This window comes from Diaphorina citri, unplaced genomic scaffold (assembly GCF_000475195.1).
Source record: "Diaphorina citri unplaced genomic scaffold, Diaci psyllid genome assembly version 1.1 scaffold1255, whole genome shotgun sequence".
Lineage (NCBI taxonomy): Eukaryota > Metazoa > Arthropoda > Insecta > Hemiptera > Psyllidae > Diaphorina > Diaphorina citri.
The window spans coordinates 1-14,490 of NW_007378684.1; the positions used below are offsets into that span (position 1 = coordinate 1).

The 14,490-nt window shown below is 38.2% G+C and overlaps 3 protein-coding genes across 3 annotated transcripts; 2 read left to right on the forward strand and 1 right to left on the reverse strand.

Annotated features, from left to right (window-relative positions):
- Positions 1-35: 35 nt before the first annotated feature.
- Positions 36-7,980, reverse strand: LOC103514996 (the record flags this gene model as incomplete). Its single annotated transcript, XM_026827820.1, has 12 exons — positions 7,965-7,980; positions 7,461-7,651; positions 7,266-7,373; positions 6,390-6,482; positions 5,178-5,523; positions 4,352-4,659; positions 4,127-4,225; positions 3,709-3,889; positions 2,987-3,168; positions 2,670-2,762; positions 655-966; positions 36-266 (listed from the first exon to the last, which is right to left on the reverse strand). Coding segments are annotated over exons 1-12 (2,160 nt in total), but the record flags the coding sequence as incomplete, so codon positions are not given.
- A 26-nt stretch (positions 7,981-8,006) lies between these two features.
- On the forward strand, positions 8,007-9,641 carry LOC113469840 (putative uncharacterized protein DDB_G0289963). Its single transcript, XM_026827823.1, has 4 exons — positions 8,007-8,021; positions 8,358-8,503; positions 8,699-9,013; positions 9,185-9,641. Exons 1-4 carry the CDS (start codon positions 8,007-8,009, stop codon positions 9,639-9,641), a joined length of 933 nt encoding a protein of 310 aa, XP_026683624.1.
- Positions 9,642-9,829: 188 nt separating this feature from the next.
- Positions 9,830-11,967, forward strand: LOC113469841. The gene is made up of 3 exons (XM_026827824.1): positions 9,830-10,449; positions 11,097-11,194; positions 11,917-11,967. The coding sequence occupies exons 1-3, from the start codon at positions 9,957-9,959 to the stop codon at positions 11,965-11,967; spliced, it is 642 nt and encodes a 213-aa protein (XP_026683625.1). The 5' UTR covers positions 9,830-9,956.
- Positions 11,968-14,490: the final 2,523 nt, after the last annotated feature.

Below are 14,490 nucleotides of genomic sequence, written 5' to 3' on the forward strand. Positions count from 1 at the left end.
TCTCTGTCTCCTCAGATTCTCTATCTTTATCTTACCTGTGTGGAAGTGTTATTCTCTTCCTCTTCTCTCTCCTTCTCATCTCCCTCAGTTTCCATGTCCTCTACATGAGGTCTCTGTGTTGCAGGTCTCCTCAGATTGAAGATGTCCTCAATATCTTCCTCCATAGTACGTTTAGTGGATTTGTTCTCCACTGAAGATGCTAGTGGAAAGATGTCCTCACTGTCTGTGTCATCACAATGGTGTAGCTTCTGCTCCATCTTCTGACTCTGAAAATAGATAGGGGACACAAAAAATGTAATCAAACTAACAGGAAATTCGTTTAAAAATAAACACATACCTATTTGAATAGACAAGCAGAGTTTAAAAACATAAACTTGCATTTCAAGACTCTTCCCTTGGTCCCCCAATATTTTGTCTTGAAATGGTTTGGTTTATCAGAAAACTGTGAAATTTTCACTCAATATGTTACCTTCTCTTCCAATGTTTAATGTAATCAAACTAACAGGAAATTCGTTTAAAAATAAACACATATTTGAATAGACGAGCAGAGTTTAAAAACATATTTTGTCTATATTTTGTCTATGTCCCCCAATATTTTGTCTTGAAATGGTTTGGTTTATCAGAAAACTGTGAAATTTTCACTCAATATGTTACCTTCTCTTCCAATGTTTCCTGTTGCTGTGACTTGAGCACTGCTTGCCCTGCAGTCTGTATGTATGCGGTGGTGTCTATCTTCCTTCTATCTCTTGTCGTAATATCCCTGCGTCGTACGAATATGTTTCTATTGCGGCTGATGAGGTATGGTTTGCGTTTAGGGCGGTCGGGGGATGGTGGCGGCATGTTAGGGGGGCTAGGGGGGGCCTCGCTTGCTGTATCTGAGCTGGAATGAGACTCATCATCATCTTCACTAGACTCACTCGAGTCTGACTTGTGCTCGGGAGATCCTGCTGACACTCGGCGAGATACCTGCGGGAAACACATCAAATAGAATATTGTCATTTTAATTTCTTGATTGGCAAATAATGTACAAAATATATAGGATCTTAGAGCTAATAAAAATAAATAAAAAAGATAATCCTAGTAAAAAATACAACCTAGTTAGCTTGGAACGTAGTGCGTCTGCCTTGCAAGGGCTAGCTCCTCGCAAGCTCAATACAATTCTTGCCCTGGACAAACTCTATATTAAACAGCGGCTGGCTTTTGCCTATCCTGCCCTTTTCTCGAGTTTGGGACGATAAGACATCCGTTGCTACAGTTCTCTCTATCAAAATAGTAGTCACAATTTCTGCCTCAGTGGTGTAGTGGTCAAGATGCTCGCCTGATAAACAAGAGGGTGTGGGTTCACGGTACAAAGAGGTGTTAAGGGCTAGCTAGCTCGCAAGCTCAATTCTTGCCCTGGGCAACCTCTATGTTAAACAGCGGCTGGCTCTTGCCTATCCTGCCCTTTTCTCGAGTTTGGGACGATAAGACATCCGTTGCTACAGTTCTCTCTATCAAAATGGTAGTCACAATTTCTGCCTCAGTGGTGTAGTGGTCAAGATGCTCGCCTGATAAACAAGAGGGTGTGGGTTCACGGTACAAAGAGGTGTAAGTTTTTCTTTTTTAGCTATAACAGCACTCGGAAACGAAGACATTACTTCAAGTGCGGTGCTTTTCATTCTCTTTTATTATTGTTGTGCTCTTAATCTACCGTCTGCCTCCTCCTTCTTCTTCTTTTTCTTCGCCTTTTCCCGTGTACAGACGGGGTCGGCGTTTTTCGTCAGCCCTCAATCAGCCCTAAGGTGATCGCTTTGGGGCTGACATTTGGTTTCGGCTACAGAATTTTACGAGGAGATGCCCTTCGCACTCAACCTTTGCTATTTCTTTAGCAAAGGAAATTCAGGCTGGTATACTCACTGTTTATAGTCCCCCAGCCAGACCAAGCTGGTCTACTCCCTGTTTAACGTCCCCCAGCCAGGCCTCCTTAATCCTTATTATTTTCCTGATCATCCCCACATATATTTCCCAAAGGAATGTTTTTCCTAAGTTTAGGAATGTCTAGGTTAGGTTAGGTTAGGTTAGGTAATATCTTCATTACTTCAAGTGCGGTGCTTTTCATTCTCTTTTATTATTGTTGTGCTCTTAATCTACCGTCTGCCTCCTCCTCCTTCTTTTTCTTCGCCTTTTCCCGTGTACACACGGGGTCGGCGTTTTTCGTCAGCCTCTCAATCAGCCCTAAGGTGATCGCTTTAGGGCTGACATTTGGTTTCGGCTACAGAATTTTACGAGATGCCCTTCGCACTCAACCTTTGCTATTTCTTTAGCAAAGGAAATTCAGGCTGGTATACTCACTGTTTATAGTCCCCCAGCCAGACTAAGCTGGTCTACTCCCTGTTTAACGTCCCCCAGCCAGGCCTCCTTAATCCTTATTATTTTCCTGATCATCCCCACATATATTTCCCAATTTTCACGACACTTCAAGATTTCCTCAATTACATTATCCGGACTCAATTCTCTTCCTATCCTCCTGTAGCATTCCTGCCTTGCTTCGTTGAATCTCTGACACCCAAAGAAGGTATGGCATGGGTCATCCTGTTCATACTCACATCTTTCTGTTCTTACTTTTCTCAGTAGTTTAAGATATGTGCCGATCACTTTCTGGTGTAAGTAGATGTACTTAGTTCACTTACCTGAGGTATTGTATACTGCATATGATCTCCAATAATATCAGTCAACATTTGTATGGCACTCTTTGTAGCTTCCATCTTCTTCCGGATTTCATCCTGTGAAATAAAACATTCAACATTACAATACAAATACTTTTTTGTAAAGCATTGAACATTTAAGTTTGCATGAAAATACTCTTCTGTTAAATGAAAACGACATAGCTTTGGACTTTTTCAAGGAACTCCTTCACGACTAGGGTTCAAGAAAGAACACAGCTCGACAGTTTAGGGTTCATGGATGTACCTACATTTAAATCTATCAAACCAATGGTAATACTAACCTGTAGTTTTTCATTTTCTTTGACTATCTTGTTGTTATGAGGATCATGTTGTTTCAATAGTTTGGCTCGTTGACTTTGCAACAAATGTAGATCTTCATACAAAGCTTTCTCTTTCATCAAATGTTCGTCGCGCTTTTCCGCCAACATTCGGTTGTGCTCGTACTTTTCCTTTTGTAGAGCTTCTGAAAATGAGGAACCACAAGGAAAAGTAGAAAAGAAAATCCAGAAAATCATCCAAATCATGAATTTTACTCATGGTAAAGCAGAGCCTTTTCACATCTTTCGTGGATATCACCACTGGTCGATAGTCAACTAAAGTAGCTACACAATTGTCCTCATGACACTAAGTGCATCCTGAACTCCAAGTACAGATCCGAAAAAACTTGGACCCTGCCCGCAAACAAACCCAGGACCTCCGGCAACCAAGTCTAGTGTGATACCCACTAGGATAAGGAGGCTACTGAAAAAGTTCAATACATCTTTCGTGGATATCACCACTGGTCGATAGTCAACTAAAGTAGCTACACAGCTGTCCTCATGACACTAAGTGCACCCTGAACTCCAAGCACAGAGCTGAAAAAACTTTGACCCTGCCCGCAAACAAACCCAGGACCTCCGGCAACCAAGTCTAGTGTGATACCCACTAGGATAAGGAGGCTACTGAAAAAGTTCAACTCTAACCAGGATTCAAACCCACAACCTCCAGATAAAGAAGTTCTTACCTGAAGATGAGGAGGAAGAGGAAGTATTATCCTGATGAGATAGAGGAGGGGGAGGAGGAGGAGGCGGCATATCATACACAGGAGGTGCGGGGGGAGGTAGCATCATCATGGAGGGAGGGGGACAGGGAGGGAGAGGTAGAGGAAGAAGAGGAGGGCGAGGGTTGAATGATGACTTGAAGCCCTGAGAACAGAAGAAAAGAGATATGTTTAACAGGGTAAGCATAAAAGAAAAAAATAACTTAACTATTCACATTTATGTATCAGTCTTCTACTTAGGATGTGGAAGGTAAATTCTCCCTGAGGGGAGGAAAAAAGGTTCTATGAGTTCAATTTTTTCATTACTATTTTGGCTAATTTGGTCAAATAAGAAGCCTTTAACCAAAATAAATTAATTAGAAAGTTCAAACACGGGTGTTACCTTCTTGTTGTGAATATTGTGACGGAAGTGTTGATTTGGAGGCGGTGGCATTTCCAAGTCCATGGCATCATCATCTTCATGATCACGGTTCATCATATTCTGAAAAGTAGACAATAGACATTGAGATTGTTTTGTCAAAATGTTTTAATTTTGGTAAAAATAATAATAATAATAATAATAATTTTAAAAAAAGTAGGGAATGAACCAAGAAGACTGGTCCCTTACCCTCATGTTCTGACGTCTCCTATTTCCTCTTCGACCCTGATATCCTCCTCGCTTTCCTCTACCAGGCACGGGATGTCTTGTCTCCCCCCATGCACCACCCTCTCTCCTTCTCTGCTTCCTCTGATTTGAATACCGGGATCCATAGTTTGCTACCGTGCCTGACTTCTGAATGAAACTCTTCTGTTGTGACCGATATGCACTCGGCTCAACAGACACGCTACGTCGGAACCTGTTGAACTTATCCAGTTGTAGTTGTCTTTGATAGCGCTGATGGCTTTGCTGACGACTACTGCTACTGGATTGATGTTCTCACACTTATCAAACAAAAATATCCATTTTTTCTTTGAGTTTTTATTGTTTTTCTCATTCTTTGTTACTTTCTATTTTTCTATTGTTTTTCTCATTGAGTTTTATCTTCCCTGTGTGGAAGTGTTATTCTCTCTCCTTCTCATCTCCCTCAGTTTCCATGTCCTCTACATGAGTTCTCTATCTCCTCAGATTCTCTATCTTCATCTTACCTGTGTGGAAATGTTATTCTCTTCCTCTTCTCTCTCCTTCTCATCTCCCTCAGTTTCCATGTCCTCTACATGAGGTCTCTGTGTTGCAGGTCTCCTCAGGTACCTTTTACTCCTGAAAATTTCAAATAACTTTTTAACCAACATTATTCTTCTTCTTCTTCTTCTTTGCCTTATCCCACTCAAATGGGGTCGGCATTTCGCGTCAGTCTCTTCCAGTCCGTTCTGTTATGCACCTCATTTCCAGACAGCCCCTTCTCACACAGATCTTCATTTACATATACAATTTTCCCATTTCTTCTTTGGTCTACCTCTCCCTCGCTTGCCTTTCACTTCTAGTCTTGCAATTTTCTTTCCTATGTAGTTCTCCTCTCGTCTCTGAACATGTCCGTACCACTGCAGCCTTCTTTCTTGTATTTTCTTTGAAATTTCCGTCACTTTGATTTTGCTCCTTATTATCTCATTTCTTATCCTGTCCAGTCTCGTCACTCCACAGATCCACCTTAACATCCTCATTTCTGCCACCTCCAGTCTTCTTTCAAGGTTCTTTTTCACTGGCCAAGTTTCTGAGCCATACATCATGGCTGGCCCAACGATGGTTCTGTAGATTTTCCCCTTCATTCTAAGATTCATTCTCTGATCACACAAAACTCCAGACTAGGGAATCCAATCCTGGGATTGGATTTTAATTCTGGATCCCGGGATTAAAAATTGCCAATCCTGGGATTTTGGGACCAGTCCTGAGGTTGGTATAATTTCCAGTTTTATGTATGTTTGGACCCCTTTAGATCCAATTTGACCAAATTTTTTGATAGAAAGCGTTATTTTACCACCCTTAGTATGTAATACATCCTATACGACATTATTTTGGATTAAAATACCTGAAAAGTTGTAGAAAATAAATCTTTTGACAGATGCCATGTCAATGTTCTGTTTTCTATCATACATGACATAGGAGTCGGACCATATGAGTCTTGGTATAATGATTATGAGTAGTTATCCAGTTACCTATAATAATTGCAAGATACTCACGCTAGTCACGTGTCTGCAAAAGTCTTGAACATAATGGTAGTTTGATAAAATCGGTAATGGAACTAATGGGTATAATATGTCAAAAAAACTTGATTTTCCTTTCATTACCTTCTCTTACCAAGAGAAATGAGATCTTTTGACTGGTCTAGGAATTATAGCTCTACGACTTACCATTCCTGAGATAGCAATGGTGAAAAAACATCAAACTTTCAATTGTGATTTCCCTAAAGTTGGTGTTTTCAACATATCACCATATACATAGGTAGTTCTGAGGGTGTGATATAGGTACCTAGATGGTAGATCGGGTATGTGTAGACACCAAAATTAATGAAATTTTTGAATATTTAATTGTTCTTATCATTGTGGTAATTGTTGTTTGGGAAAGCATGTATCCTGCTCATACTCACATCTTTCTGTTCTTACTTTTCTCATTCGTTTAAGATATGTGCTGATCACTTTCTGGTGTAAGTAGATGTACTTAGTTCACTTACCTGAGGTATCGTATACTGCATATGATCTCCAATAATATCAGTCAACATTTGTATGGCACTCTTTGTAGCTTCCATCTTCTTCCGGATTTCATCCTGTGTATTAGTAAAAGTCCCAAATCTCAAAATAATGTCCCTTGCTTATGCCAGGACTAGATAGACTGGGAAACTTTTGTTCCCATCTCCTTATCAGATAACGGTGTTTTTAACTTGTCTTTAAGTGCCTTGGCTCCATTGTTACAATTAGTCAGTAAAAGTCCCAAATCTCAAAATAATGTCCCTTGCTTGTCAGGACTAGATAGACTGGGAAACTTTTGTTCCCATCTCCTTATCAGATAACAGTGTTTTTAACTTGTCTTTAAGTGCCTTGGCTCCATTGTTACAACAGAAGAAAATTAATGTGGTTTGGTGTTTTATTTATCATCCTAATCATCCTGTGAAATAAAACATTCAACATTACAATACAAATACTTTTTTGTAAAGCATTGAACATTTAAGTTTGCATGAAAATACTCTTCTGTTAAATGAAAACGACATAGCTTTGGACTTTTTCAAGGAACTCCTTCACGACTAGGGATCAAGAAAGGTTCTGTTAAATGAAAACGACATAGTTTTGGACTTTTTCAAGGAACTCCTTTAAGTTTCAAATCCTTCACGACTAGGGTTCAAGAAAGAATAGAGCTCGACAGTTTAGGGTTCATGGATGTACCTACATTTAAATCTATTAAACCAATGGCAATACTAACCTGTAGTTTTTCATTTTCTTTGACTATCTTGTTGTTATGAGGATCATCAAGAAAGAACACAGCTCGATAGTTTAGGGTTCATGGATGTACATGTACCTACATTTAAATCTATTAAACCAATGGCAATACTAACCTGTAGTTTTTCATTTTCTTTGACTATCTTGTTGTTATGAGGATCATGTTGTTTCAATAGTTTGGCTCGTTGACTTTGCAACAAATGTAGATCTTCATACAAAGCTTTCTCTTTTCAAGAAAGAACACAGCTCGACAGTTTAGGGTTCATGGATGTACCTACATTTAAATCTATCAAACCAATGGTAATACTAACCTGTAGTTTTTCATTTTCTTTGACGATCTTGTTGTTATGAGGATCATGTTGTTTCAATAGTTTGGCTCGTTGACTTTGCAACAAATGTAGATCTTCATACAAAGCTTTCTCTTTCATCAAATGTTCGTCGCGCTTTTCCGCCAACATTCGGTTGTGCTCGTACTTTTCCTTTTGTAGAGCTTCTGAAAAATCTGAAAATGAGGAACCACAAGGAAAAGTAGAAAAGAAAATCATCCAAATCATGAATTTTACTCGTGGTAAAGCAGAGCCTTTTCACATCTTTCGTGGATATCACCACTGGTCGATAGTCAACTACTCGTAAAGTAGCTACACAATTGTCCTCATGACACTAAGGGCACCCTGAACTCCAAACACAGATCCGAAAAAACATTGACCCTGCCCGCAAACAAACCCAGGACCTCCGACAAACCAAGTCTAGTGTGATACCCACTAGGATAAGGAGGCTACTGAAAAAGTTCAACTCCAACCAGGATTCAAACCCACAACCTCCAGATATCATCCTAAAGTCAAACAAGAACATTAGGTATGGCCGAGGAAGATGTAGGTAATAGCATGCTAAAAGTATTTCATGTGTGTATGCAATGACTATACTTACCTAGGTAGGTAGTAGGTACTACTTTACAAAATAGGTAGGTACTTTCTTTGTTCTGATTAAAACCATTACTCTGTGGTGTTTCTCTCTGGTGAAAATAAGAGATTTGTAAAACTCAGTAGAAGGACTCCTACAGGTTCCCGAAGAACCAGGTTGAGCCAAAAACTGAGTGAGCAATGTCCTTTTGGTGTTCAACATTGTGAACAAAGTTCATGATTATTAGACAAATCATAGTATGATAGTTCTGTTATAAATTCACAATTATTATATTTTCTTTTTTCCAGGCAGATAATAGAACAAATTGTATTGAAATCCCAGGATCTTCAAACCATGGAACTGTGATTGAAAATTCATATAAACGGTCAGAGTGTGTTGAAAATGTGGAAAAAGCTTTGAATGATGCATTCAATGAATTTCATTTGAGCTCTAGTTGTTCTGAGAATTTCCTGAGTGATCGGGGAGAAGGAAATCCTAGTAATGAGTTGATTACAACATCTGAGAATGCTATTCAAGGAAATGATCAAAGCTTAGTGTCATTGCTGACTGATGACTCTGCTGACAAAGAATTATCAGCTTCCAGCAGTGATCTGAATGATGCATTCAATGAATTTCATTTGAGCTCTAGTTGTACTGAGAATTTCCTGAGTGATCAGGGAGAAGGAAATCCTAGTAATGAGTTGATTACAATACCTGGGAATGCTATTCAAGGAAATGATCAAAGCTTAGTGTCATTGCTGACTGATGACTCTGGTGACAAAGAATTATCAGCTTCCAGCAGTGATGTTGCTTTTACCAATGGACCCACTATTACTGATCAAAATAACCCATCCAACATATTCATAACAAACAAAACTAATAAACAGATGGATAGGGAAAGTGCAATCTTCCCCTTAGATATGAAGGATAAAGATTTAAACAAGGCCAGCCTCTCAAGTAATCCTATAATAGGGAAAGTGCAATCTTCCCCTTAGATATGAAGGATAAAGATTTAAACAAGGCCAGCCTCTCAAGTAATCCTATCAATCTATCTAATGAGGACCATGTTCAAAGTTCAACTGACATGAATTCATCAAGAGATGTAGCCCAGACAATTTCTCAGCCTTCTATTGATTATCAGTCTATCTAATGAGGACCATGTTCAAAGTTCAACTGACATGAATTCATCAAGAGATGTAGCCCAGACAATTTCTCAGCCTTCTATTGATCCTGGGGAGACAACAATCAATGAAAAATCTCATCCAACTATTTCCAAATCAGACATGAAGTTGAAACTAACCAACTCCAATGAATATTTGCAGTTGATCTTTTCTCCTTCACCAATGAATGAAAATGAGATGAATGAAAATGAACACATGCCCAGTGAAAAGAGTAGACATAATTGTGACATTGCATCAGGAGACAGTGAGCAGGCAAATAGAAACAAATCTAATAGTAAACTAATAGACAATAAAGATAATATCACTCCACATTGTGCTAATGAATCCAATAATTTTATTGATATCAAAAATGTAAGAGCTGAAGACATGAATGACAAAGCTGTAGACTCGAGCAAAACAAATCAAACATAATTGTGACATTGCATCAGGAGACAGTGCGCAGGCAAATAGAAACAAATCTAATAGTAAACTGTTAGACAATAAAGATAATATCACTCCACATTGTACTAATGAATCCAATAATTTTATTGATATCAAAAATGTAAGAGCTGAAGACATGAATGACAAAGCTGTAGACTCGAGCAAAACAAATCATCAGGAGACAGTGAGCAGGCAAATAGAAACCAATCTAATAGTAAACTGACAGACAATAAAGATAATATCACCCCACATTGTGCTAATGAATCCAATAATTTTATTGATATTGAAAATGTAAGAGCTGAAGACATGAATGACAAAGCTGTAGACTCGAGCAAAACAAATCAAAATACAGACTTGACAGATGAGATGGAAAATATTGTTGATGAAAAACTCAAACATTTCTCATTGGACAAATCTGATGAGGATGATACAAGACATAACAGTGAGAGTTCTCTCATAGTGGATGATGACGACATGACAGATTATATGAAGAATGAAGATCCATATGAAATGATCAACCTGACTAAAGAACTGGCAATGAAGAAACGGAACAAACAGAGGCTCTTGTCAACAACATCAGTGGACAGTTTCAGTGAAACTCTCAAGGATTATGTTATTCCTCATATGGATAATCAGGAGGTGATGGATTCACTAAGGAATGCATTAGAAGAGACAGAGGAATTGGCTGTGGACTGCATTGATTCTGTACAAGGGACAGAAGTGACACCAGAAGTAATAAACAAGGAAAATAACACCTCAGAACAGACTCGATCTTTCCTTGCATCTGCACCTGCTTTTGGTAAGATTTTTATCTAGGATGCCCACAGCTCTTTGTATACCTGGTCCCTGGACTGTATCTCATTGATGCATCTTTAAATTTCACCTTTCAATGGTTCAAAGCTTGTGGGTTTGTTGGTGTAAACCTGTGACTTTAGATGCCCTCACAATAAATAGTCTAGGGGGGGAATAAACAAGGAAAATAACACCTCAGAACAGACTGGATCTTTCCTTGCATCTGTACCTGCTTTTGGTAAGATTTTTATCTAGGATGCCCACAGCTCTTTGTATACCTGGTTCCTGGACTGTATCTCATTGATGCATCTTTAATATAAAAAAGGAAAATAACACCTCAGAACAGACTGGATCTTTCCTTGCATCTGCACCTGCTTTTGGTAAGATTTTTATCAAAAGTGATGTCGATTTTATTATGATAACGCGTTGTGGAACAGTTTTAGACTCCATGATGACTAATTTTGATATGTTTACAATCAATCTGTCAAAGATTGGGCAAGATAAAACAACACATAACAAAGTTATGACCCTTTCAAATGTTGCGTTCTTATTGGGACACCCTTTATATTTCTACATTGACAGAGAAAACAGAAATATTCTCCTGAAAAGAATGCCAACTTTCCTCTAACTTAACTTTGATTAATTATTCCACAGGGGAGCTGAATACTGAAGACACTTCAACTTCAGAGAACATCTTTGCTCCTGAGGATCAAACAAGCAACAACTATGCACCATCTGTTCCTCTAGGGGGGGTAAAATTACATGATCATGGAGGCCATTTCTTGTCAGAAAAACGGAAAATGACATGATTATGACTAGGAAAATGCTCGCGCAAAAGTGATGATGTGTTGATTTTATTATGATAACGCGTTGTGGAACAGTTTTAGACTCCATGATGACTAATTTTGATATGTTTACATTAGGGGGGTAAAATTACATGATCATGGAGGCCATTTCTTGTCAGAAAAACGGAAAATGACATGATTACAACTATGAAAATGCTCGTGCAAAAGTGATGATGTGTTGATTTTATTATGATAACGCGTTGTGGAACAGTTTTAGACTCCATGATGACTAATTTTGATATGTTTACAATCAATCTGTCGAAGATTGGGCAAGATAAAACAACACATAACAAAGTTATGACCCTTTCAAATCTTGCGTTCTTATTGGGACACCCTTTATATTTCTACATCCGTCCACTATACCTTTTATTATAATAAAGGAAGGACGGACTAAAAACGGAAAATGACATGATTACGACTATGAAAATGCTCGCGCCAAAGTGATGATGTGTCGATTTTATTATGATAAGGCGTTGTGGAACAGTTTTAGACTCCATGATGACTAATTTTGATATGTTTACAATAAATCTGTCGAAGATTGGGCAAGATAAAACAACACATAACAAAGTTATGACCCTTTCAAATCTTGCGTTCTTATTGTGACACCCTTTATATTTCTACATTGACAGAGAAAACAGAAATATTCTCCTGAAAAGAATGCCAACTTTCCTCTTACTTAACTTTGATTATCTTCCAGTTCATCCATGCCGCAGTCACATGATGTGCTATCTCACAATCCAAGTCTCCCTCTTAGTTCACGGTTGATCCCAGGTATATGAATTTGTCAATGACATTTAATTAACATTAAAGAAAGTAAAAGATGAGTTTCAGACATCAAATAATTCTCAAGAGTAGATTACCTATTAGGAATAATCTTTAGACTTACCTCTTTTATGATCAAACCTATCCGAGTGGCTTGGGCGTTTCTCAGAGCTGTGACTTCTGCTTTTTTCACTTGAGCCACTTTCTCTAGTTTTGCCATCTTTGATCTCATCTGATTTTATAGCACCTTCTGTACTTGTAGTAGGCTCTTCTTTTTTCTCATTGTTAAGATTTCGATTGATTTCAATGTTTTCTCCAGAGTATAGGCTATCATCTATAATAACCAGGGTCACTGCTCGTTTGTACCAGTTCCTTTGGTAGCAATATTCCACGGACGTGACTTCTGCACAAGTACCGAGTTTGGGATAGGTATTACTAAAAGTACTATTTAGTTATTATTTGAAGAGTTTATTGTCAATATTTTACTGTACAAATAAAGGCTATTAGTTATGACTAAAAGTTCTTTAGAGGGAAGTGTAACAACGGAATTCCCTTCGTCCCGAGAGCGAAGAGAGAAGGAGGACAGAGGGTTTAGGTTTTCCTTGCCCTTGGGATCAATTTAAATTGAAGAAACCATTTACTGATGAAAATTTGTAATCAAACAATAAGTTGGCCAGCCTAGTTAGCTTAGTTGGTAGTGCGTCTGCCTTGTAAGCGCTAGGCCGCGGGTTCGATTCCCGCCCGGGGCGGATTTAGTTTTTTTCTCAGTGTAACTAGACTAACTTCAACTACAAGAGTTTAATAGGAATTAAACCATTAAAGACACATTTTGATAGGACGTGTGAGGAACCCAATTCCCAGCTCGTCCAGTGCTCCCACAATCTCTCACACGGATTAAATTAAACCATTTGGTTTAACGGCTAATCTTGAATCACAGCGTGTGTCCGGAACCGTGCTAAAATCCGCGCTTAAGAAGAATGTAGGAACAGCAGGAACTTAGTGATATAAAATGTAAATTTTTGCACTTCAGTGAATGCTAATTTGTAATTTCTTCTACATAGTTCGAGGTTTTTCCCACCAGAATAATTTCAGTGCATTTAATAGACATTAGATTAATTATTTTAGCCTAGAAGTAATGCAATGCAGTACCGAAACGGTATTTTCATATCTTCCTTTGGAGGGGAAGAAAAGAAGAAAAGAATAATTATTTTACAGTTTTTGTATAATGTAGGCTACCTAATTTTATTTCAACGGGTTACTTTCCGACGTTCTTGTGTTGATCTTACCACCTAAATGGGAAGTATTTTGATTTGTGTTTCTTCTCGCCCATCTGATGAGTGGCATGCTACGATCAGGAACAGCAGGAACTTAGTGATATAAAAAGCATAATTATTTTGCACTTCAGTGAATGCTAATTTTTGTAATTTCTTCATTATAATTCGAGGTTTTTCCCACCAGAAAACAATTTCATTGTATTGAATTCATTAGATACAATTTCAGTGCATTTATTAGACATTAGATTGGATTAATTATTTTACTGTTTTTGTATAGTTAGGTATTATTTTATGATTATTGTGATTTAGGCTAATTTTATTTCAACGGGTTACTTTCTGACGTTCTTGTGTTGATCTTACCACCTAAATGGGAAGTATTTTGATTTGTGTTTCTTCTCGCCCATCTGATGAGTGGCATGCTACGATATAGACCACACGGGTTTAATGCAGCAGTTGTTTCATTGCTATGAAATAAAAAGGGCGGTGAAATACTGATCTTTTTTTTTTCTCATCCATCTGATGAGTGGCATACTACGGGGTGGTCATTGGGTATTGACCACTACATCAGAATGTTGATGATCACCCTCGGGTTTAATGCAGCAGTTGTTTCATTGCTATGAAATAAAAAGGGCGGTGAAATACTGATCTTTTTTTTTCTCATCCATCTGATGAGTGGCATACTACGGGGTGGTCATTGGGTATTGACCACTACATCAGAATGTTGATGATCACCCTGTATACGCTATCTATTTGTATGGCTTCTAATCTTATAATTGCTCACCGCTCAGGATAACGTAAATTGCAAGTGTGATATTTGTTTATTTAAGTTCCATGCCCTGGCTATGTTTGAACCCTCGCCCTCCTGTTTACCAGGCGAGTGCCTTGACCACTAGGCCAGAAGGTTGATGATCACCCTGTATACGCTATCTATTTTGTATGGCTTCTTATAATTGCTCTCAGCTCAGGATAAAGTAAATTGCAAGTGTGGTACCTATGAGGTTTAATTGTTGATTGATTCAATTGAAGAGCAGCTTATACTTCTCACATTGATGATGTAATGGCGAAATTACTAGCTAGGTTGTTAACTTGTTACAAAGTGTGATATAATGTTGATGTTATATCTAATAATTGCAATTCTTGTAATTATTTTCGATGTGTAACTCATGT

Excerpts from the sequence above, each read along its gene's own strand:
- LOC113469841 (XM_026827824.1), top strand. The coding sequence starts at position 9,957 with ATGAATGACAAAGCTGTAGACTCGAGCAAAACAAATCAAAATACAGAC. Across the intron at positions 10,450-11,096 it reads TGCATCTGCACCTGCTTTTG|GGGAGCTGAATACTGAAGAC; the intron begins GTAAGATTTTTA and ends ATTATTCCACAG. Across the intron at positions 11,195-11,916 it reads CATCTGTTCCTCTAGGGGGG|AGAAAACAGAAATATTCTCC; the intron begins GTAAAATTACAT and ends CTACATTGACAG.
- LOC113469840 (XM_026827823.1), top strand. Across the intron at positions 8,504-8,698 it reads GAATTTCATTTGAGCTCTAG|TTGTACTGAGAATTTCCTGA; the intron begins TTGTTCTGAGAA and ends TTTGAGCTCTAG. Across the intron at positions 9,014-9,184 it reads GCCAGCCTCTCAAGTAATCC|TATCAGTCTATCTAATGAGG; the intron begins TATAATAGGGAA and ends CCTTCTATTGAT.